Source organism: Ambystoma mexicanum, chromosome 1q (assembly GCF_040938575.1).
Source record: "Ambystoma mexicanum isolate Mex_15411 chromosome 1q, UKY_AmexF1_1, whole genome shotgun sequence".
NCBI lineage: Eukaryota > Metazoa > Chordata > Amphibia > Caudata > Ambystomatidae > Ambystoma > Ambystoma mexicanum.
In genome coordinates this window covers 1,434,824,571-1,434,850,591 of record NC_090922.1, presented here as the reverse complement: position 1 = coordinate 1,434,850,591, position 26,021 = coordinate 1,434,824,571, and the positions used below count along the sequence as shown (strand labels likewise).

At 45.8% G+C, this 26,021-nt stretch overlaps 1 protein-coding gene across 2 annotated transcripts in view; it reads right to left on the bottom strand.

Moving 5' to 3' along the window:
• Positions 1 to 18,699: 18,699 nt before the first annotated feature.
• CCDC24 (coiled-coil domain containing 24) overlaps positions 18,700 to 26,021 on the bottom strand; it is a 1,158,678-nt gene continuing 1,151,356 nt past the window's right edge. Inside the window, exon 10 of one of the 2 annotated variants that reach the window (XM_069642308.1) lies at positions 18,700 to 20,138. In XM_069642308.1, the coding sequence (XP_069498409.1) occupies positions 19,511 to 20,138 (628 nt within the window). In that variant the 3' untranslated portion in view covers positions 18,700 to 19,510. The remainder of the gene's footprint in view (positions 20,139 to 26,021) is intronic. The other variant, XM_069642309.1, reaches the window with a different exon arrangement.

Sequence of the window (26,021 nt, the reverse complement as noted above, 5' to 3'; positions counted from 1 at the left end):
TGCATTCTGGATGACTATCCCTATATAACACCCCTCTCTTGGAATCCCTCTGACCCCACTGAGCCAAGAAGTAGTTCTGTTTTGCCAGTTTAAAAGGTTTATTTGATAATTTAAACAATAGATATATATATCACACTTTATAATAAATTAATAATTGAATATCACACTTAATCTGAGCAGTAATCAATAATGGATAGTCCGGCACTAGCACACTTCTTTATAATCAATGATGAGTGGTTATAGGATGGATACGATAGCAACAATACTTTTATGGTTTCAAATGGATGCAATGTGGAATGAAATGCAGTACAGAAAATAACTTGATAGGATTTCTGCAAAAGACAATGTAATCACTTTCTTGGACAATTCACCCCCCCTTTTATGCAGTGTAAGGAGATGAAGATGACACAGTTCTTAGGAATGCAATCAAATAGAATTCAGTTCAATTCCCCCCAGCATCTTATACAACAGATAGGAGTTTTGAAACACAGGCAAAATGCTTTGAATATGGTGACAATGCAGTGAGAAATATGCTGAAAATGGTTTTAATTCCCTTCAGGAGGTTCAGGGTGAGTGAAATATACTTGGGATGAGTTCAGGCTCACGTTAGCAATGATTCAGGGATGGTTCTTAAGAGGCAAACGAAATTTAGTAGTTCAGGCAACAGCAGCTGTCTTTTTACAAGTAAAGAAATCGGGCCAAATCGCAAATCGCGGCAAAATCCGCGAATGCGAGAATCGTGATTACGGAGAAAGTATAAGGAGTAGGAAGTTAAACCAAGTTCCTAGCCCAAACGGTTCCAGAGATACGGACGATTAAATAAAGGTAGTTTTTCGGATTTGAAATTTTAAAGGTTCAAAGCGACAGGTTACAGCTTGCAGCTAGAAAATGACAGGTGACAGCTTTGCAAATGACAGGTGACAGTTAGGAGGCAGTTCTGGTTAGATTAAAATAGATTGAATTATATTATTTTAACTAAGAGATTGGTTCTGCACAGTTCTGCTAGGTACTCACAATATAATTTTAAAAGGAATGGGCCTCGCCACGGATCTGGTCAACAGGTTTTCTTCACTCGCCACGGACGGTTTCTGCGCACAGCATCTGGGTCAGCTCTACTCTGCTGGTCTGGTCTGGGTCTCTGGTTCTGATCAGGTCTGTGGGTCCGGATACAGCGGTCTCCGGTTCAGCTGGTCTCTCTCTGGATACAACACTGCTCTCTGGCAAATGGCAAGAGTTCTTGCAAAGAATTCAAACAGCTCGCCTGGCTGAATGATTTGAGGCCTGCTAAAGAGGGATTTAGCTTGTAGTTGACCTCTCTGATACAAATTCTGAAGTAAAGTCTTGGTCTCTGAAGGTGGATAGATTGAAGTCTCTATGTTGGCTCTCTGGAGGTTGATGGAGGTAAAGTATGGATTTTCCCGGCAGAGCGTCCAGCAGCAGGTGGAATAGAATGTCCTATCTGTCCTGACTGTCTGCTTTTATGTGTTTTGAAAGTGGGTGGAGAGGCTAGGTTTCTAGGCCCTACCCCTCTCCACTTGTCATTGGCCACTTCCTCCTCTTCCCCTTGATTGGGGGAATGAAATGAAGTGTCATCATGATGAGGTCTGTTTATGATACAGAGAACCCACCCCTGTCAACTTTACACACAATCTATATTTGACCTAAAGACATATTTCATAGATACACAGTGGTCTGAAATTACATGCACCCATCACATATCACATGAGGTAGCCCCTGTTCCAATTCTGCTCTTCCTGGGGGCTTGCATTCAGAAATGGCAACCTTTGGTGATTTTTAGTGGGTTTGCAACATCGTATTTTTCTCCAGATTTATACACATGTATACGGCCTGTCCATACATACTCCAGTAAATTACCATGTCTCTAGCTTAAACACAGAGTCTGTAGTATACATAAATAGCAGGGTTTTGCCCCAGAACATCACACAAATTGGAGTTTGGGCTTGAATCGAAGGTACATATTTTAAATGATGGCTCTCAAAGTTATACATTCCTGTCATTTGATTACAAAGAGTTATCAGTGTTTCTGTAAAATATAAATTTTGCTTTCAATTCAGTTCTCAGAGTGTTGGAGTCCTCCTCCAAGACTTGGGTGGGTCAGTGATCACATGTGTCTTCTGGCAGGCAGGCCTTTGTTGACAGGAAACAGTCAAAATCAACATATTCTATTCAAGTGCAATAGCCTATTGTGTGGTCTCCAGGAGGTTGAGGTCAGCAGACCAGGGGGTCACTTTGCATTTGGTTATTATGACCATGTGATATCCTGGGCTGTGGTGTGAATCTCTTGAGGTGAGATGGTTTGCCAGGCTTCTGGCCTCTGGGAACAGCAGGTGGCTAATTTTTAATTAAATTGCAGCCTTTGAAGTCAGCTGAGTCAAATCCCTTTGTCAGCAACTGCACTTAGTTCTCCTGTCAGAGTTTAGACCACTAGCACCGCCTTGAGGATTTTGTTGGTACTGGATCCATTTTTGGGATCTTTCTTGGATTAATGCATTCCAAACAGGAATGGTTCTTACATGGTAGTAAATAATCCTTGCTTAACATTGTTTTGATGGGGCTCCTTACAGTAAAATGGTTATGTGGAACCCCACAAAAGGGTTGAATCTTTAAAGTGGTCCGGTGAGCCACGATTTCAGCAACTTTTTGACATGAGTAACAGTGGATTTTGTTAACAAAGATCTTTCTTTACACTGGTGGGTGGCAAGTGAGGTAACCATTTTGGTGTGCGCACAAACTGCGTGGTTCTCCTGGATTCTGGCGCACTTGTGGGCTTTTTGGCCATCTTGGATTTTCTAAGCCCACAGCACCAAATGTTGCAGCATGATAGCTCAAACGTGGGTCAGGACACCCAACAGTATGTTGTACACTGTGAACAAGGGGCTGTCTTCACATTCTTAAGGACACACTTAGGACAGCGCGATTGTATTAGGATGTGATTTACTGCACCTAAATCCATTAAACACTCCTATGCAAAATAAAAATATGAAATGCCAAAACTATTGGCTTTGGCAATGCTTGTTAAAAATATCAAAAGAAACTGTTTAACTAGCAAATAGCTACTTGCCACACATAAATCCGAGTCTTGTAAGAGCGCCATTACCTGTTCACATGGAGAGTACTAGCATTCGTCAGAGGGTCACTGCCAACTCTACTGGGGAACATGATGTGTGCTCTACCAGACCAGTTCCCCAGGAAAAGCCTGCTGTCATGTTACAAATGAAGAGGAGTAGATCTTCCCTCTCTATTGTAATAGACGGGTGAAAATGTAATTTCGGGTATGTGTCCCACCCTCCTCTCCAACATCGTAAAAGTCTGAAGTATTGTTCATTGAGACAGCCAGGCTGCCCTTATTATAGGCAGGTACATTAGAAAATAGGTGACACTGCACACATTTATTTAGGAAAATACAAAACATAAAGGAATGCTTACATTGTGCACAACATACAAAATATAGAACACAGTTCCCTCTGTCATAAGAAATATCATCCATACTCAATATACATTAGACAAATATATCAGAATAAGGCCCATAGAAAAGAATCCATTCCTTTCAAAATGAATGCCACATCATGTATTATAAATGGCTACAGGCCTCATAGCCCCATGAAGATTTAGAAGAGGTGAGCAAATTCAGGAAGGGAGTGCATTGGGAAGAGGCCAATATGCAGAGATTTGTCAGTTTAAATAGCAGTTAAATTTGATTGGTGTTTCTTACAAAGGAAGCTGGCATAAAATCAGAAAAACGTAAGGGAGGGGGATTAGCCAATAAGAAACAAGGCAGATATTCTGTGTCTTGGACACAGTGTGCTAAGAAGTCTGAAGCAATGCGTCATTTCCAAAATGTGCTTTTTGCAGTTTTAAGGTTGTGAAATATATCTCGTGGTTTCGTGAAATTTGGAAAAACAACCAGTCATGATGATTAGCGTAAATGAGGTCAGTGTGACTGCAAAAGATCATTTGTTTCAGGAAGTGTTTATATCCAATAAAATAGGTCAGTACACTTTTTTTGCAGAAATATGACCAATTGCATTATAAGCTTCATATTATAACAGAACTGATGGAATATTTTAAAATCTATAAAACCATGATGGATGCAGAAATTCAGCGATATATTTTTTTCCAGTCTGTAAGAAAGGGGATTAAACGAGATGTTCACAGCCAGCTGCCTGTGTGCGTCTTTCTTGCATGGGATATATTTATTTTCAGGGAAGGCTGGCTCTAAAGAGTTATGGCTAGGAACTGGCCTCAACACAAACAAGCATTGGCAATGCCAATAGTTTTGGTGTTTTCTGCTGTTCTTTGCATGTTCCATTCATAGGCACCAGGGTGCAAGGGGCAAAGTGCAAAGTTTCAAAGGAGGATGTGATGAGGGGTATAGGTTTGCAATAGAATGAGAAGAGGAACAGGACAAGGGAGGACACTATTGCTAGAGGGTGGCATTGATGATGAGTAACAGTAATTATGAGCGAGAGGGTACGAAATAAATCGAGTGTGTGAGAGGAAGGATGAGAGGTGGTACATGGGTGGGTGGGGGAACATGAGCACTGACCTTGATGGGGATTGTAGGCCCCTGCAGGTGATGATCAGGCATAGGATATAACGATCAGTACCAGAATCCACTGTGATCGCTCCATGTGGGGAACAGCAGTCAGCATACCTTCCTCTCCTTGACGTAGTGGCGGCAGCCAAGTGAGCCCTCTGGATTTCCTCCCAAAGCACATACTGTGAAACCCTTCCTTAAAACTAACAACTTCACCCAGTAGCCTCAAGCAAATAACAATGCTGGAATGCAAGCACCCATCAATCATGTAAGCCCTACTGCTAACGGGATGCACTTGTGAAAACCTCTTGTCCTCAATGCCCCAGTTACGGGACCATTCACGCCCCACTAAAACCCCAAATTGCTGACAGAAAAATCGCCATTCCCATCGCCATAGCTCCCTGTTCGAAGTGGTGCATTTTAACGGCAATGTGTGTTTTCTGAAGAAATTACAGCAAACCCAGACTATTTCACAGGCCCTTCTTTAGTTTAACATGATGTAATGAGAATTTCCCATTATTTAAAAAAAACATTTATTAGGACCTCTCCCCACATCCAACCAATCCCTTATAGAAGGTCAGTGCAATCCCTCTGTTCTATCAACAGGGTTGAAGGCCCCAACCCACACATTATTACTTTTTCCCCTTTCTTTGTATCCTCCTACAGGTTTACTGTGGTAAACCTAAAGCATATATTAAAGCAAAGCAGACGGGGCGATTGTGCGGTTTAGATGGGCCGTGTTTCCAGAGAGGCGTACAGGCTCAATGAGAACCCTTTTCTCTCGCAGTTTAGATGGGCCGTGTTTCCAGAGAGGCGTACAGGCTCAATGAGAACCCTTTTCTCTCGCAGTTTAGATGGGCCGTGTTTCCAGAGAGGCCGTACAGGCTCAATGAGAACCCTTTTCTCTCGCAGTTTAGATGGGCCGTGTTTCCAGAGAGGCCGTACAGGCTCAATGAGAACCCTTTTCTCTCGCAGTTTAGATGGGCCGTGTTTCCAGAGAGGCGTACAGGCTCAATGAGAACCCTTTTCTCTCGCAGTTTAGATGGGCCGTGTTTCCAGAGAGGCGTACAGGCTCAATGAGAACCCTTTTCTCTCGCAGTTTAGATGGGCCGTGTTTCCAGAGAGGCCGTACAGGCTCAATGAGAACCCTTTTCTCTCGCAGTTTAGATGGGCCGTGTTTCCAGAGAGGCCGTACAGGCTCAATGAGAACCCTTTTCTCTCGCAGTTTAGATGGGCCGTGTTTCCAGAGAGGCGTACAGGCTCAATGAGAACCCTTTTCTCTCGCAGTTTAGATGGGCCGTGTTTCCAGAGAGGCCGTACAGGCTCAATGAGAACCCTTTTCTCTCGCAGTTTAGATGGGCCGTGTTTCCAGAGAGGCGTACAGGCTCAATGAGAACCCTTTTCTCTCGCAGTTTAGATGGGCCGTGTTTCCAGAGAGGCGTACAGGCTCAATGAGAACCCTTTTCTCTCGCAGTTTAGATGGGCCGTGTTTCCAGAGAGGCGTACAGGCTCAATGAGAACCCTTTTCTCTCGCAGTTTGCAGAACCTTGTTCAACAATTGTCACTAACACAATCAAACTTGACCCTCAAAGAACACTCACTGCTGAGCCGCCAGATAAAAGAAACAAAGATGTGAGCTCAATGTGCAGGAAACGTGTGTCTCCAAATGCGGGGCGAAACATGCGATGCAGCTGGTCACTTAAGAATGCGGTCTACAGCGCTCTTCCATTTCTCGCACTACGCTTACTTTTCCCTGAATAATTGGTGAACGCATCCCAAAACTGCCGCGCTTTTACACACATGGTTAATCCTGCTGCAACACCATCTCCGCTGCAGCTCTTACATTTTACAGTGTTGCTGCTGAACACAATCCAACTTGACCCACAAAAAGCCCTCCCGCTCGGCCACTAGGTCAAGGCGCCAACTGATGTGAGCAGAACATGCGGTGAACATGTCTTTCATGGCCACCCGACCGTCCAATTATCATGTGATGCAGCCGATCCCTTGCATGTGTGCACCTGCAGTGCTTTGACCTTTCTCATTCGTATTGCTAAAACACGGCCAGACCAGACCCATAAAGAAAACTGCCTGCTGGGATCAAAGCATTTATTCCAAGCCTGCCATTCATCTGCCGAGCACCTGAATCATGCGTTTCCTATGCTAGCCCACTCATTCTGACCAAATACAGTCAATCTGTGAAACACTTGCCTTGATACATTTCAATTGCACCGTTTAACTCGCTAATCCAGGGAGGATAGCTCAGTGGCAACGTGCTCGCCTTGGAAGCAAGACGACACGAAGCAACAGAGGTTCGATCCCGGGGTACGAGCTTAGAAACCTCTGGGTATTAAGCGTGTTATAAATAACCCATCATATCATATCACAGAATCACATCGGTGCATTCAGTGAAAGCACAATAAACCCTAACATCACATCGACCACATAACACACTTGCTTTGTTTGCAAGCCCTCTTAAATAACATTTCACTCAACCCATGGACCAGCTGGTGAAACCGAAGCCTCCATCTTGCGTTACCTCCCTCAGCTGCGGGCTCACAGCCCAAATTGATGGTGAGCGTGGAGGAGTTCACAGCGCTCTTGCCCACCACTCACCTATCTCAAGGCACAGGGGACGTGCAACGCAAAATGCCTCTGTGGCTGAATCCCCCAGGTGCCCTCCAGCATGCAGGTGGACAGAATACCCGGAGACAGTGGTGCGGTAGCCGTTGTGCCAAAAAGCAAAGCGGGATGGTTTCCCGGCCCAGTCCAGGCCGCAGGTTTCAATTGACCCACCCACCTCAGCGATAACCGCACACTGTCCGTGCCAGAAATTGGGGAGGGAGGCCGAGGCTCACGCCACCTCAAAAGCATTAACTTACAAGTCTGGGAAAGGTGGTACAAAGAGGTACATGATCAAAGAGGAACCCACGTACAAAGCCTGACAAAATGGTGCCGGCAGACGTGAGGTTCAGACAGACTCACGTCACAAGTGGCACAGCAAATCATTACGCAGCTGGGAAATGGGAAGCTGGCCAATTTGCGTTTTACAAAGCTGCTGATTGCAGCCAATCTTGTTATGGAGTTCTTCATTGGGTAATACAGCGGATGAGTTCTGAAAAGAGATTTTAGTGAGTTGGGTATTTAGCTCAGGGGCGTTGCTATGGGGGTTTAAGGGGGCTATAGCCCCTGATCTTTTGGTTGTAGCCCCTGATAGAATCTCAGGAGCTACAGCCAAAATACTAGCTAGCCCCCAGTCCCAACAGTTCCGACATCAGCGTAGCCCCGGGTCTTTTCCAGACCTAGCAACTCCCCTGATTTAGCTCCATGTCATTGCTGGTTGCTATGTGAACCTGATATTCTGTGTTCAGAATCCCATTTCCCTCGCTCTTTTAATAACAATGGTTTTGGCAAATTTGTGGCTTGCGGCCAAAAATTCGACGAAATCAAAAAGGACTGGCTTTGACAAGAAGGAACATGCTTGAACACAAAAGCTTCCAGCCTGTGTTTGTCCGTCCGTGTGAGCACGGTAGTGGGGGCTCGCAAGCCAGGCATTGTGAAGGACAGCACTTAGCTTGAGAGAAGACAGTCTGCATTAAGCACGTTTTCCAACATGGCTTGGAACTGTGGGAGATGGCTGCACAACCGGTAACTTGAGGCCAGGAGAAAGAGAGGAGAAAACCAACTCAGTCAGCAAGTGAAATAAAGATGGCCGCCGTGCACCGTGAAACTGCGGATTGTGGGCATTGTTACCACATGGACGAGAATGGAAACCAGCCGGAGGGCTCATAGTCCAGCCAGAGGTCGCCAAATCATGCTGCTCGCACAATAAAACCTCCAGATTAATGTAATCATGCAATCATGATATCAGGTCAGATTGCTGGGTTATAAAAAAGAATGTGAATTTGGGAATGGTGTGGGAATCAGGAGCTGAGGCACAGTGAGCAGGAGTGGGGGCGTGGCAGTGCAGGATGGTAGCGGTGTAAATGCAGTGGAGGAAAAAAGTTTGAGGAAAAGAAGAATATAATGGAAGAGGAAGAGAAGAGCATAAGGGGAAGGGGTAAGAGAACAAATGAAGTGGGGATACATGAGGAATTAAGAGGTGGTTAATGAGGGGGAGGAAAGAACAATAGAGGGTAAGATGAAGGAGGGTGACATTATAGATAAGTTGGCATGTGCAATAACTAAAAGGTGGAAGAGGGTAACGGGTACATCAGAGAAATGGGGGAAAACCTAAAGAGCAGAGGGGGAGAACCAGTTGTGGGAGCAAGGAGAGAGGGAAAGAAGAGGAGAGTTCAGGAGGGTAAAATCCAAGCAGAGAACTGGAGATTACAAAGTGTTGCAAACCATTGAGAAGAAAAAAAAGGAGGATACGCCTGAGGAATGGAATAAAGTGATAAGCAATAAGAAAGTCGGCACAGTTGAGGAGGAGGAGCCAGAGTCAAGGATCACAAGCTTGTAAGAGTAGCTGAGACTCAAGTGCTGGGTGCTACTGTAGCAGGACCTGCAATCAGCACCAATTGGTTTAAGGCTGGCAATTCCAGGGCCCAATACTACTTGCGCTAAAATCCACAGAAGTTTTTTGCGACTGCAGATGGGTCTTGGCATTATGTGTGGTAGTTCCAGTTAACGCCCTGCAGGGAATGACATCCATACCTGTACGGTGAAAGACAGGAGACCAACTACAAGAGCAAAGAAAGCAGTGCTGGTGAACCGAAGACCCAAACTCTGGAGGGATTTTTTGACCGCTGGTTGGCAGAATTTGTGGGAGATATCGGAATGACTAACAGACTTCGGTACCCAAGGAAGCCAGATCTACTTGTACTGTTTTGAGACTTCCTAATATGTTGTTTCAGTTCTAGCAAATCCCTTGATTTCTTTTAGGGTTCATAGAGAGCCTTGAACCTTGAGACCTTGGCTTTGAGTTGTCAGCCCTGATTTTCACTTTGTTTTCCAACTCGCTTGTTTTTGGCTCTTACAGCTAAGCCAGGCCCCATCGCTCGGCCATAACCATGAACTCTATGCCCCCCCCACCTCTAGTACAACTGGCTCTCATTATGAGGTTGCCGTTTCACCCACCTGATGTCCCGGTAATGCCAGAATGTTACAGACGGTGGTGGAACGGTAAGTTCCCATTCCTGTGGAGTCCCAAAGTATTCTATGGAAATTGGAACGCTGAAGCACATGTACCGTTATTAACGGTGCTGATGCAAAGAGTGCTGGTGCTTCCGTGATTTATCTGCCGGTAGGGGCCTCTACTGGCAGCTCAGGCCTGCCGGTAGTTCACAGTCCCTACTGGCAGACTCGGAGTGAGCCAGTCCGGAAAAGGTGCCGGTAATGGACCGGCTCACTTATAATGAGGGCCACTATATCCTTAGCTCAGACACTGTTGGAGATACTGTGCAAGTCGGTGGATGGCTGGACTATGCCAGCCATTCTGTTTCTGCTGCAACTTCCACAGTGGCGACAAGTCCCCCCCTCAGGCTGTGCATTGTACACTGCCATTCACGGCGACTCAGGCCGTCATGCAGCACACCAGACACTGCTTTTCTGAGCCGTGACCTGTCCAGTGCTGCCAGAAGTGACAAGCCTCAATGCTGAGGTTCGCACTGACGTGACACCCGTACCCAGCTAAACTGGGATTGGTGTTAAACCCTTCAAATGTCACATTTCGTCAGATTTGGGGTCAAGTGTGAGTTTAAAGTTAGCCATTGTCTTTTAGTACTCTACATCAAGATCCTGGCACAAAAGCTGGAGGCATGTTGTCTTACATCACAGTATGCAGTCCTGACTACCCCACCATCAAATCTAGCTCCAAGCAAGCACCGGCCTCAGTAGCAAAAGAAGGTGAAACAAGGTCTGAAATGTAGGACTGTAAAGAATGGTACATAGGCCCCTTTCACTCAAATGGCCTATATGAAAAGGAAATGCAGACATTGGACTTCAGAATGCCAGCAAAATGGGAGAAGGCCAATCCTTTTCATTGAAGACAGCACACCGTAATAGATGGGGAGATGAGAGGATCAGTCTAGGAGCGCACCATCATCCGGTGATAAGGATGGGTTATCAGACTCGACAGTTCAGTTGCACTCTCTTCAATGTGGCTACCTAAACACTTCCCGCCAGCTACCAGGGGAAGTCTTAGGGGAAGGGGTTGGTATATTGCCATACTGCACGCAGCCCAGCTTTTACAACCCTCCTATGGAGGCGCCAAGCTACTTAGACCAGCAACATATTGATGCTATGTTAGTTTCTGTAATTAGCACAGTTTGTTGCAGGGACGCTTTTTTGGTAGCAAGCAGATGCTACAGTTACCAAAGTGAATCAACCGCAGACACATGATAGTCTGATTGGTAATGAGATCTTGTCATGTGCGCACAGGTCTCTGAAACAAATGCTTAACGCACTAAGCTAAATCTAACCATTGTCGAAACTCAATTTAAAACTGTGCATTCCAGGTTCAGTTACTGCAAAAATCAAAATATTCCCCAAAGAAAAAATTGAGCACACTACACACTAGAGTGAACACACAAACTAGACTGACTACAGTGAACACAAATGGCACTGCAGTGTTAATTGACCAGATCAGAACCTGGTTGTCAACGGTTACCAGGCTGCAGGCTGGGTCTCGATGATGTGGTGTGTTCTTTTCCTTGATGAGCAAAGCAAAAAGGGCTCTTATGCAGGATACCAAACCCGAGGAGCTGCCAGAGCATAAGGGTCTGCTCTCCACCTGCACTTCCTCTCCCCAACACAACTCTTCCTTTCTAAGCTCTGGTGGGACATTTTGAAGCCTGAAAACTAATTAGCACCTGGAGTAGAGTGTTGGAATCCTGACAGCCAAGCAGGACCCAAAGGCTTCTGAGCAATATTGGCCAGGTCAGCCATGGACCCAGACGGCTGTCAGGATGCCAGTGTTCTTTCTGGCTCTCCGTGCTCCCCCGCCATTCACCCACGTTCACCTTTTGGAGAACTTGCTTGTGACGAAATGGCATCTGTAATGCAGGAGTATAAGAATGCGTAGTGGCTAAACTGTCTCCTTAGCCCCCACACTTCTACAAACCAACAGTACCCCCAACCATAAAGGTAAAACCAGTCAGAGCTGAGAGATATACCTCCTTTGCTTTTTGTGGTCACGTGGACCAAGGGTAGGCTAAACTCTGAAGGGGTGTGTGAATGTGATCCAGTAGCAGCTCAATCAGCAAAGTCCCTAGGACCCCAAAAGGTGGTCCATGAAGACAGGGTTGGTTTAAAGTACCTACATCCTATTTTCGGCGGTCGATGGCCTTGAACCGGGCTTCAAATGGATGTGTCTGGCAATTCTGTGTAAAGGCATTGAATCCTGTTTCACACATCAAGTCGGTATCGAGTCAGATCAAGCGGATGCTCCGTGCAGTTCCTAAGTGGTGTCAGGTATTGCAGGTCAAAGGTATCACCAGGAGTGGGTCAACGATCGAGTGTGTTTCAAATACATCCAGTTCATGTTGATGAGTGATGCAATGACCATTAAGTTCCAGTAGCGCTTCGAATCAAAGTCCTGGTGGTTTAATGTTGTGTCTGATACAGCTATTCGGAGTAGAGAGCACAATGTGCTGGTGCTCGAGTCAGGCAGGTGAGGAGACTCTTCTGAAGTGCTAGAACGTCGAGCCAGTTCGATGACGGAAGCACAGTGGTTCAAAGTGAAGTGAGCGACAAAGGCAACACTGGTAGTTTCTGTTGGCTTGGCGGCACCCAAGTGGGTTGAAAGTTGCTCTAAGTGGTTGGATGAGGAAAACAGGGAACCTAGCTGTCATGGTTCTCAAGATGTTGTGAAACCCACTGCAATGGATCTAGGACAGGGGTAATCCTTTCAGGATCTACTCTACCTTTCTAGAGAGGTTTTCAAGCCGAATTGCAGGTTCTGGTCATCAGCAAGAATCACCCCCAATGTGCATTGGGAGTGAGTAGGGAGCAGAGCTTGCCTCTGCCCTGGTATCCCCGGTGATGAATCTGATGGAGTCATCACTGTTTTCCCAGTGGTGGCCTCCTCCCATGTGGCCAGCAGATGGCAGCGGTTACCTTATCCTGGCTATATCAGGGAGGATCACATGGGGGAGGCAACCTCTGGGGAGATGTCATGCTTCATTGGATGAGACATGGTATCCCCCATTTTTACTTGAGGATAACCCTCCCATACCTAATACCTTCATGGCCTATCGTCATATATCACCTCCTTCTCCTAACCTTTTACTAAAATCCATAAACCAACCTTATTTTTATTTATTTATTGAGCATTTGTTAGGTGCCTATGCACAGCAGTGATGTTTTAAGGTGCCAAAAGACAAAGTGGGTAGGGAGCAAGGGGAGTAAATAATGGCAAAAACAGTAATTGTACAATTGTGGTGCTACTAGGCCTTGTGACATTCGGACGTGCAAGTGCTGTGAAGAGAAGTGCAGGAGACCGAGGAGAGTGAAAGACCAAGGTATGGGCAAGTGCTGGTGAGAGACTGTGAGGGAAGTGCTGAGGGGTGCAAGGGCCGCTGACTAAGTGCTGGGGTGGAGGAGTCCCTAGGGTGTGATGCACAGCCGCCAGGTGGGGACCCACAAGGGCAGTTCTGGGGGTGGGGTGCTGGTGTCGACTGTGCAGGAGCCTGGTAACCTGTGAGATTCATGAAGGTCCAAGCCGCCAGTCTCAGTGGCAGTAGGATGATTAGTAGAGAAGGAAAAGAGAAAAAGAAGTAGAGAAAAAGCTGAGATTTGAGAAGTTTCCGGGACTTAAGGCGGTTCAGCTCAAGTCTGAGGGAGGCAGGGAGGCTGTTCCAAAGAGAAGCACAAGCCAAAGAGAGAGACCTGCCCCAACTCTCTGCTTGGAGAAGTGTTTGACCCACAGAGAGTTAGAGTTAGAGGAGCAGATGGCTCTAGCAGGGAGGTATTTCGGAAGAGAAATCTGGAGATAGTGTGGTCCCAGTCTCCAGAAGACTGTGTGGATCTTGCAGAGGGTCTTGAATTTGATCTTCATGGCCAGTGGAGAGATCCTATGGCTGGAGAGATACGGTCCCTGGGCTTGAGGCTAAGGATAAGTCTTGCAGCCCTATTCTGTATTATCTGAAGGGGGTGTATGGAGGAAAGGAGGAGGTTAAAGAAGAGGGTATTGCAGTAGTCCAGCCTAGAGAGCACCAGAGATCTGGAGACATTGAGCTTCTGAGGAAAGTGAGAATGCCTCTAAGAAGGTGAAGCTGGAAGTGGGCCTTCTTGGCAATGTCCAAGATGTGAGGGATGAAGGAGAGAGAGGAGTCAAAGATGACCCTGAGGTTTTTGGCCTCACAGGATGGTGAGGGTAGAGGGCCCAAGAAGGTGGCCAGAGGGTCGGAGGGGAAACAGGATGCAGGTGTTCCAAAAAGTAGGATTGCTGTCTTACTGGCATTAAGACAGAGGTCGTTGGCCACACCATGCCTGGATAACGGTCAGATAATCAGGGATGAGAGAGGAGGAACAGGTCGGAGAGGGAAGTTTAAAGGAAAGCTGTATGTCATCAGTATAATACTGGAAATGAGGAGACAAGGAGGCGATCAGGTGAGCAAGAGGGGCGAGATAGATATTAAAAAGCCATGGCGATAGGATAGAGCTCTGGGGGACGCCACAGACAGAGAGTGAAGTGGTGGAGGAGCAAGGGCCCAGATGCAACTGGGAGGAACGGTTAGTGAGGAAAGAGGAAAGAGGTCAGCCAATCCACTGCCCGGGCCATGATTCCGAATGTATCATGGAGACGTTTTATGATGAGATAATATTTGAACTGCCACCAGGATGGGGATTTCTTATAATTATGTAGTTTGGGAACAGAGTTGCACATTTTAAATACAGCCCCTAGTGACTTGGCTGTCACTGGAGCTTTCAAGAGGGCACCAGTGACTCTCAGCCGGCTCTGTGAAACTGGAAAGCAGGTGCTGCAAAGCAGCAGGGCACAGGGGAACACTATACCTTTGGCATGTAGTTTGCTGAAAGGAGAGATCTGGTGGCAGTGTTCTACACGCCTGCCAGATGGTAACCCTTCACTGAGCCACCCGTCCTCACTAGCTGTTTCTTCGACCACTCACTGTCTGTCTTGCCTTCTGACCGAATGGCAGAGAAAAGCAATCTAAAAATGGTGGAAATACAAAACTAAGGATTGTAGCTCTGTATTGGCTGGATTTCCTTTTAATCAATGTTGCTTCTAAGAGCACTCATGGCACAATAAATAATATTTTTTTTGTGTCTGAGCAATGTGATGAAGTGATTTGCCCAGGATCTCACACTTTGGGGGTGCCGCTGAGATTTGAGCCCAATAGCAATTAGCGGATAGAACAGGAAGGCCGGCACGCTTGTTTACGTTTTTACAGAGCACTTCTTAGTGGCCACTGTTTCATGCACTTCTTATTTTGGCACGTAGGTGGAATGATGCACAAAACAGATTGGGTGATTTGTCCATGATCATTATATGTTACTGGTGTGAGGAAGCCAGGATTGGAACCAACTTCCTCGTTAATTTCACCTGTTTTCTTTGTTTAACCTGAGGGCAGGATTCAGCATACCTGAACTTTCATGGCTCTTCCACTGTGCTGGTGGATTCCGATTTCAATATGTCCTTGTTATTGTTGGTGCTGGCCAAGCTAAGCCTGAGCACAACCTTCGAAGACCAGTATGTGTTCGGCCACGTCATGCCCGGCACTTCGTTCACATATGGGGTGGCAAGGGGCTATTGTTGGTGACTAGTAGTTGTAAACTTGAAATGCCGGATTCTGGAGAACTAGACTGTGCACATGTCGTCTTGAGGCCATATCACATTGCCACGGATAGAACAGTGTATTTTGGTAGACATCTGTGGCCGATGTCAGCCAATCACGGCTCGGTTCAAACTTGTGCTGGAAGACGATGAATTTCTGAATTTTGATTCATTTGTAATCACACACCGAATGAACTTAATCGTGTCTGGGCGCCGAAGAAGAAATGAATCTGCAGTTATCCAACTGGATTGTGTCTTACACAAACCAGTCCATACCCATCCATGTTCACTAGCAGAACAGGTGGTCTTCACAGCCTTATAGAATGCTGTGAGTGATTTAATATCTCGAATGGTTACAGGGAGCTTATTCCAAAGTCTTGGCCCATAGACCCTGAATCTTCGATCCCCTTTACTCACATATTTGGCCCACGGTACCTGCATCAGATTTCTGTCGCCTGAGCGTAGTTGGCGGTTTGGGGTATAGCTCCTAATTTTATCCATTAGATACCTTGGAGATACTTTATTCACGCATTTCAAGACCGCTCTCTCATCACCAGCCAGTGTAAAGATCTTGTTAAATTGGAGATAGAGGAAGATTTTACTACCCTAAACAACAACCTGACTGCAGCGTTTTGGGCCACTTGCAATCTATGCAATTGGAATGCTGGTATCCCTGACAAAAATGTATTGCTATAATCCAATCGCGAGTTAAAAAGGGTGCCAACCACCATCGCTCTGTCCTCGTTATCTATGAACGGCAAAATTTGTCTCAACAGTCGGAGGGTGTAAAACACTGACTTCACCTTTGCACTAACCATGTTGTCTTCCAACACACAGCCCAGATTTGTAATTATTTGTGTGATATCCAGCTGTGTACCCAGAAAACAGGGTGACAGTTCCTGCTTGGTGTGTTGAAGATGATATTTTGAGGCGAATAACATAACCTCTGTCTTGCTGGCATTCAACAGCAGCTGATTAACATGCATCCAAGCCTGTAGGCACTGTTCAACTAACTTAAAAGTTTCCTCTGATCTCCCGGCTTTAAAGAACACCCATCCATCCACTTAGAAATGAAATGTAATACAGTGTTTCCTCAAGATGTCCTTCAGAGGTTTAACATGCAAGTTAAAAAGCAGAGAATAAAGTGAGGTCACCGGCGGGACTCCACACTTTTGTAAAAAGGAGTCCGACAGGAAGTCTCCAAGCTTAACCCTTTGTTACCTTCCGGTTACAAATTACTTAAACCACTGGAGGGCTTGTTCCAAAATGTTTCCCACTTAACTTAATCGCTTTAGCAGGATCCCGTGATCTATTGTGTCAAATGCGGTAAATAGGTCCAACTTGATCAACAGAGACATGTCCCCCTGATCTGCCGTTTCCAGGAGATCATCCCAGACTGTCAGTAATGCAGTCTCTGTCCCACATCCTGGCCGGAATACTGATTGTAGAGGATCCAATAGATTCTCCTATTCCACATGTTCCTGTAACTGAGATGTCACAATATTTATCGGGATGTTTGCCGGCCATGGTAGTACTGCCGCTGGTCTGTAATTCTGGAGATTCTTGGGATCTAGATTAGCTTTTTTTAGGAATGGAGTAAGCAATGCTTTCTTCAAATTCTCTGGTACTATCCCTGTAGTAAGGGATTTATTCACAAACTTTGTGATAAATGGGGCGATATCCTTGGCTACCCGTTTAGCTGCTGAGGATGGGATTGCAAAAAGTGCATTGTTCGTAGCCTTCAAATTAGAAAGCAAGGAACAAACCCTCTCCTCTGAAACTTCAGTAAACACAAATTAATTCTGAACTGCCACTTTATCTGGGCTAATGGCCTCAACCCCCTCCAATTGAGCCTTAGTAAATACAGATGGTTTCTGACCCACCTCATTCTCTAACCCAATGGCCTCCGCCACCTCCAATTATTCCTGAGGATCTATCAGCGTGGTTTGAGCAATCATTTCCTGAATCAGATCTATTTTTTCCATGAAATGATTTTTAAAAGCATCCACCTGTAGTTGTGAGGCTTCTGGCGTAGCTGACGCACACCTGGGGTCTGCCAGACGCAAGATCACTGTGTATATTTTGTGGGGCCTATTGATTGCTTTCTCAATCTTCCCTACCATACATTTTGATTTGGGCTAAAAAAATAGCCTTTCTATACTCTCTTTGGGTGATTTTAATCAAATCTACATATTACTTTCCCTCCATTTTTTTTCCAAGGTTCTCAACTGTGTCCTTTTTTGGCATGATCTTGTGAGATCCAGGAATTGGCCGCTTTCCTGGGTCTACTTTGTTGGAAAGGGGCCAGTTCTTTGCACAACATGTCCATAATCTCTGCCTTTATTGAAAAACTCTTCAAAAGTTATCAATTAGGGCAAAGGCTTGCTTCACTTCCTCCCCGAGATCTTTAATAAAAGTCTTTGGGCTTACAGAACTGACCAATCATACAATCATCATGCAGCTCTGATGTTTTCTCAGGCAGTGCCATTTTAAACAATCTGGCATAGTGATCTGTCTATGATACTGGAAGTGTGTCCAGGAGTGTATGATGTCCCCTCTGTACATCAATACATCAAGGCAGTGATATGAGATGATATTTAGAGGCATTTATAACGCGCCTGTACACAAGTGTTGCTAGGCGCAATGGGTTGTTGGGTGCTATGGGTGGAAATGTTTCCCGAGGGGTAGTCCTGCGATGTATTTTTGTGATGGAGTGGTAGTGTTTTCTTGCACGGAATTCTAGGTAGGTTGCCGTGAAAAGTAGGGCTATGAAGTAAAGCACCAATGTGGTTGGCAAACAGTGGCTTTGACTTGGACCAGATTTTTGGTGGGAAAGGAGTCTCTACATTGTCCAGGTTTTCTTGTAGGCTAGGGGATGGCCACTACTACTAGGGGATGACTACATACTACTTCATGGATTTTGCACCATACTATCCCTAAACACATCCACGCAGGACTCGATTTTGCGTGTGGCCAGAGGTAAGCAACCACGCAGGCTAGGCTTTAGTATGAGGTTAGGATTTCTTTGCATCTTCCAGAACCCATGCCCTCTCCCAGAGAACATATTGGTACACTGTGTCACAAAAATCTAAGTGGCTGGTGCCAAGGCCTCACAGAATGTGTGTTATCTCCCAAAACAACCTATGCTGTATATATTAAACATCTAGCATAGCCTGCATGTTGCTTCCAAGTGTAGCACAATTCCAAAGGTTGGCTAAAAATTCAATAAGTCTCAGGTTGTGGATGGTAGACAATACCCGGACCAGAACCTTTGTTTCTATAACATTTATCTCTATTTTAAGAATCATGTAAAAAAATAATTTTTGGGATAGTAAAAGGAATTAACTGCAATTGTGTTGAAAGGAGTGTCCCTGAGACTGAAATCCTCCTCATAAATACAACCTTTGGTCCAATAAAACATTGTACTGTATTTGATGAAAACACTCAAATGTAAAAACATTTATCATAACAATGGAAACATATCTTGCTTGGGACAAGTCATCAAAGTCTGTTTTATTGTGTCAAACAGTCCCTTGTTGTAATGCGGCTGTGGCCAAAAAGCGTGACGATGGACACACAAGCATGGAGAACATAGTGGACCACACATGGTCCAGTACAAACCGGGACCATGTCACATCTGCTGCTGGATATGCTGGTGGGCAGATCGAAGGTCATCATCACAAGTACATCAGGTATGGGAAGCAGCACGATAGAAGGACTGGGGTCATGTTCTGCGGAATGACTGCGGTCTGCTAAGGCTGTGCACAATGGGTTCTTGCACATTATCTCCATGTCCCTTCAGGGAAGTAGTTTGAATGATATACATTCATTGGGGTGAAAGGCTTCAATCTCCTTCAGTATATTCAGGACAACCCCTTGCAGGCTTAGTCCAGGGGAGGAAATTGGTTGCAACTAGAGTTCGTCCTCATCCAGCGAGAGCTCAGTGCAGTAAGAGAACTTGCAATAACACGTCTAGTGTTCACTTGTATCTGGGGCAACATTCTTGTGAATGGAGTATTTAAAGAGTGAGTAGGGGACTTCTGAAAAGAACGTCCACAGACATCATCCAGTGTGTGGACAATGGATGTGATAAGAGTCAGTTTCATTGAGATGTGTATGGCAAAGTTGTCCGGTATGGCCGCCTCGGATATTAAAGAACATGATCACTGTGCCAGCAGGAAGACATCCATCCTTGTTTGCAATGATGCACTATGTCCCTATGAAGACTGGCTTGACTGTAGCATCTTCACCCTACGATTTGGTGAAGCAGTAGAGGTTGACGACACAACAGGCTTACCCACAGGACGATGGTTTGAAGGAGGTGTGGGTATAAAAACCATGCCCAGATCTGTTGATGAGAGTGCTGAGTTGTGGAGGCTCTGAGCAGGTTTTAACAGTTTGGAGTCACTTGTCTTGACATGGGAGAGTCTAGATTTCAAGTAAGGAGTTGAAGGCATGGTGATCACCCCTACCTTACCGGGTGGCACCTGAATCATACACTGCCCTAAGCCTGGGGATTCCATGGAGTCTGTGCTGGGAATAGTTGAAGGCCTATGCACTTTGTCTCCAATCTGCAGATGTCCAATGTCAGGGATTCCAGACACTGGCCTCCTGATCTTGGCTGTTCCAGGAGGCGATGGCTTAGGGTGGGTCACCACTGGCCGATCTACATAGTCTTCTTTGGCGGAAAGAGTCCTTGCAGAACTGCAGAGTCGGGTAAGTGTCTCATTTTTACTTCTTGCCCCAGATAAGTAAGGGGACGTTCTGTTGTCCACACCTGCGATGGTGGATGGTCGTGTACATTTCTCGGTCTTTGCTTGCATTCTTTGTATCAAGTCTTGTGCCCTGTGAACAGATAAAAGCACAGTAAATCAGAGCCATTATTGCTAAAAACACTGCATTCTGCAAGGCTCAAAAGGCAAGGGCCTTTATGTTTTTTTTCTGATGGGAAAGCACCATACTCATAGACCATTTTATGTAGTAATCATGCCATACTTAATATTCAGGCAGAGAAGCAAGCCAATTATCCCTCAAATGCTCTCAAATGTAAACAGCTGATACCTAAAGTTCCCTGAGAACTTGTCCATCAGATCAACCGACTACAAAGACTCTAGAATGCAGTGGTGAAACTCCTTCTTAGACCTCAAAATGCAAACTCATCACTCCAGCTTTGCGAGTACTCTTCTGGCTCCTGTTCAAATGGGGATGGCACTGAAAACCCTACGCATCACACATTGTGCCTTCCATAGCAGGGGCCCAGAAGAGTAATGCAGCTTGGGACTCTGCCATGCTTCAAATCAGGCACACCACTGAGGTTCCACTTTCTCTTTCCACTCAACCAAGTTCTGGACTCTAACCCCAGTTGGGGGTGTATTATAAGGTATGCTGGAATGATGAATATGAGAATGAAAGTGGGTTCTTAAGTATTTTATTCCAATATCCAAGTAGTACTGTGGCTTCTCCTTGTAGAGATTCTCCTAACTGACCACTTGGAATCTAAATGTCAAGTCATAACAATTCTGCTGGATGTCCCATGACATCATGACATTCTGCACATTAAAGAATAAGGAACTTTATTACAATTGAAACATGTAACTATGCACCGTGAAAGTAACTGAGGTTACAATACATAAGTAAATAACTTTACAACACAGTGCATAGGGGAAAACCACCTAGCTTTCAGAAAAACCTTGAAAACCTATATTCAGATTACACACTAGCAGGGCATCATTAAAGACACTGACACAGCACCCTCGACTAACTCCAGTCAAAAAGGCCTCATATCCCTAGAGACGTTTTCCAGATAGACTCTCCTTACTTTCTCGAACATGCTATGCACCCGAACGGAACTGCTCAGCCAAGGAACTTATGAGATTGGAATCTGCCAGGTGAGCTTTCCTAAAGTGCCCTTCCACACTACAGGTCAGGAGGTCTGAACCCCTGAGATCAATCTCCAGCACCTCAACAATAAGAACCATTCACTTGGGGGCAATCATTCAAACCTTTCAGCATGACAAACAAGAATCCGGAACCAAGGGGTGCATTTTCACTAACTAAAATCCTCCTTATTCTAGCACACTTATTCGGTCACACCTGGTTCTTTTACCATCTTACAGTATACACACAATCAACTCTCACACTAGACAGCTAGCTGCCTTCAAGCATACCACACTAATGGAGCAACATTATTATTATTATTATTAGGGTATTTATTGAGCATAATCCTAGCTTCAGGAAGCAACAACGTGCTTTGCAACCATAGGGGGAAGAACAAGGAGAGGAAGTGGGGATACAAAGGAGTGGGGATCTAACAATAGGATACGAAGCGCATTTGTCAGCAATGCATCTACAAGTAACCAGGTGAGGAAACCATGGGAAGCAGATCACCCAGTGTTGGGTATGGTGGGGAGTGGACGATGTATGGACCTAGGTGTTAGGGAGGCGGCATTACTTGAAGAGGAGGGTCTTGAGCTCCTTCCTGAACTGTAGAGAGGCTGTGAGACAGATGTTGATGAGGAGGAGGTTCCTGAGTATTCAGGGGTAGACAGTGAAGGACTGTTTTTTCTTACTGCACCAGATTTCAAATCTGCATATATCCTTACTTTTTGTGGATCATAGGCATTCGGAGATGGTGAGTTTGTCAGTGAGGCAGCTTGGGGACTTTAGGTTAACAGCCTTGTAGATGATGCAGCAGGATTTGAGTTTTTCAAAAGGGCATTGTCTCCATCCAGGTGGTAGAGGACCAGGGCTTGGAGAGCAGATCTGAAGTTGTTTTCTAGGATGAAGGGGCTTGATTCACTGCAGGAGAGAAAGTTGTTAGCAGGCGTTTGTGTCTTCTTAGCTTTGTGCTGGTTGACGGAGAGGTGTCTGTTGATGTCGAACCCAAAGGACTTGTTCAGGTGGATAGCTGGGGCGTGAAGCCCTCGAGGTGCATAGCGGAGAGCCAGGTCAGGATGGCCTCAAGTATCGTAAGGACACTGTCGATCACCTTGATGGTAGACGTTTCTGTGTTGCATCTGAAACCAGATTGGTAAAACTGAAGCTGGTGGTTAGCTTCAATGTGTTGGAGGAGTTGCGTTGCTGCTGCTTTTTCAAAGATCCTATCTAGGAAAGGAAGATGGGTAATGGGGTGGTAGGGTTCAGTGTTGGTTTCTTGAGAAGCAGGAGGATTTGGCCGTTCTTGAGGGACGAGGGGATTGTACTTGGAGTTAGTGAGATGTTGAGGATTGTTAGGTAAGGCAGGCGTGCTTTATTGTCTTGAGCATGAAGGCAAAGACAATGGGCCTTATTACAAGACCGGCGGTAACTGTGCCGGAAATTCCGGCAGGTTACCGCCGGACTTGTATTACCATTCCGTCTCCATGATTGCCGGAACCACCGGGGCATTACAACCCCAGTGACCCAGTAATTCCGGAGGCGGAATTCTGTTCATCCCCATTCCCATGGAGTCCCACATGCTGCAATGGTGCCGGTGTTTCCATGTCCACCTGCAGGGTCGTAATGAGGCCCAATGTCATTTGCATACGATGAAGCCTTGAGGGATGCTACAATGTCATTGAGGTCTTCAATATTGTGTGTCAAGACATGTGTGCAGGTAGCTGTGGCTTTGCGAGATGGCATACATGGAGTGCTGTCAGTTGTAGCATGGTATCTATGTGTTGGTAGATCATGCTGATCTTATTGATGAAGAAAGAGTTGATGGCTGTGTATTTGTCGATGGAGTGCAGTACAGGTGGGTTAGGCAGAGGGTTGATGCAGTGCTTGATGGCTCTTAAGAGGGCTCTGATTTCATTGTTGGCCTTGGCTATGGTGTTTCAGTAGTACTTGGCCTTGGCAGTCGTGATCAGTCGCCTGCATGTAGCATGGAGTTCCTTAAGAAGGGCGAGGTTGGATGCACTGCAGGACTTTCCCCAAGTCTCGTCTTGTTTTCTAATGGTTCGTATGTTGAAGTTGTGTTCTTGAGTGTACCAGGGTGCGGAGGTTTAAGCCTGAGGGTGCATTTTTCACTCGTGCTTAGCGGTTGGTGTTTAGTTCTTGGAGATACGAGTGGCAGTCCTGGTTTGCCAGTGATAAATCAGCCCATGTGTGGTGGAGTTTGACGAAGTCGTCTCTGAGACCCGCCACTGGGAAGTACTTGAATTATCTGAAGGTTTGTTATCAGGGTTTCAGATGGGTTTACTTGACTGGTGTGGTGTGACTAATGCGAAAGGGGTTTGCCAGATGGTCTGACCAGTGGAGCCGGATTGGAGAACTGTGATAGGAGGGTGGGCACAGCGGTGATGATGAAGTCGAGGATATTGCTTTTCCTGTGAGTTGGTCTTTCGTGTGCTGCATGAGGTTCAGGGTGTTGGTAGGCAGTGGAGATCTTCTTCCATTGACTTGGTTGAACACTGATGACTCCCCTAGATGCAACATACACCCAGCCACTCTAGCAACTAACCCATTCTTGCAGCACAGACTTCCGAATTGATTAATTTTACACTCTCCCTTCTGAATAAAGCAGTGCTCCACCCAATAACCACATAGCCTTATACCAACACTTTTGTACTTCTAGCCGGCAAGCATCAACACCTCAGTATTTCCTTTCCTTCTACCCTGCAAACAGACTCCAGTGCCTCTTTTTCTGCAGTACCATGTGGAAGGAGGTCACCAAGATGCAGATGTGTACTATACAAGAACCTCTTACATTACATTATCAATGTAATGTAAAAGGCCTCCCACACCCAATCACCTTCAGCCTCCGCTCGCTCCCAGCACTTGGCTTGGCACCCACTGGTCTTGGCATCACAGGCCTGCACTTATCTATTAGTCGTTGACCACTCTCACCGAGTCCCTTAACAGCTGCTCACTCCCTAGCACTTCCATATTGGTACACCTAGCACTTACTCCCCGCGCCCACACTCCCTCATCCCTTCTCTTTCTCTCTCTGCACTTGCACGTTCTGAATGCTCGTTATTAGCACAATTCACCTAAAACATTTGACCTAAAATATTCGATCACATTTTTGGCCTTTTTTATCTTGTCAAATTTAATTAAATATATATATGGGGGTGTATAAGGGTATAGATTAGGTTGAGGGGAAGTGGGGCGATGAGGGATACGTTGGAGGAACATCCAGTCGAAAGAACATTACCGGGGTAAGTAACTTGTTCTTCGAATGGATTGTGTCCGCCAAGGTATTCCTCATCTTTGACAGACTCCCAAAGCAGTGTTTATAATTGGAGGAGGGAGCATTGCCAAAAGCAATATCTCGAGAATGGGAAGCATCCAGAGAATAATGTTTTATGAACGTGTGTATTGATGACAACGTTGCAGTGTCCCAAATATTCCCAATAGGAACTCCCCTTTACAGGGCTGTAGATGTGGCCATGCCCCTGGTGGAACAAGCTTGCAAGCGTTCAGGAAGGTCTTTCCCTGCAAACCTGTAGCACTCAGAAATTGCCAAAATTATCCACCTAGATAAGGTCTGTTTGGTAACAGCCTGACGTAGTTTGTGTCCTGTATACCCTATGAACAACTGATCGTCAAACCGTATTTTGGATGTTGTTGAAATGTAAAAGCTTAATGCTCTTCTAGGATCTAACCTATGAAGTCTTTCTTCCTCCTTACCAGGGTGAGGTAGAGGGTAGAAGGAAGGCAGAACATGAAAATCTGAAATTATTTTTGGTAAAAATGAAGGTTTGACCTTCAAGACAAACTTGTCCTTGTAGAAGACTGTAAGTAAAAGGTGGCTTTACTGACAGTGCCTGTAACTCGCTCACTCTGCGTGCTGATGTGAGAGCAACCAATAAAATGGTTTTAAAGGTTATTAACCTTAGAGGACACGTGTGCAGGGGTTCAAAGGGTGCACACATCAAGAATTTTAAAATCAGATTTAGGTCCCAAACCAGAACCAGGAAAGGCCATGGAGGATACACATTAGGGAGTCCTTTCAGGAATTGAGTCACCAGAGGGATTTTGAAATAAGAACATTCCTCTGACAAGCGCTTAACAATGGACAGAGCCACCAGATAGCCTTTAATGGTACGAATCTGCAGCCCAAAATTGGCTAAGGATAGAAGGAAGGACTTTACGTCCAGTGTTTTACACAGGAAAGGATCTACACCCTTCTCTTTGCACCAATTGCAAAACTTGTTCCAACGGCAACGGTACAAAGATTTTGTTGCTGGTCTTCTACACGAAAGCAACACCTCCATAACGTCATCTGGGAAGTCCCAATCCTCATATCTCAACCTTTTCAGAAACCAAGCGTGAAGGTTGAGAATATTGACCTCTGGACGGCAAACCGGACCCGCCTCTTGGGAGAGAAGATCCTCTCTCTCTGGGGAAGACATATCAAAGCACTGATGGACATGTCTAGAAGGTCCGGGTACCACGCCCTCTGGCCCAATCCGGGGCAATTAGGATCATGTGTTTCCTGCACTTTCTCAACTCCCTGATCACATGAGGAATGACGGGGACAGGAGGAAACGCGTATAGAAGCGGAAACTCCGAGTCCACTATGAACACATCTCCTACAGCTCCTCTTGAGGGAAATTCCCTGGAGCAGTACAGTTCACACTTCCGGTTGACACCGGTCGCAGACAGATCCAATTGAGGGGTGAAGATCTTTTGAAGGACTTCCTGAGCTAGTTCCCACTTGTGGGAGACTGTGCGCTGCCTGCTCAAAGCGTCCACCGTCGTGTTCTCCTCACCGGCTAGGTAAACTGCCGATAGACATATTCCTTC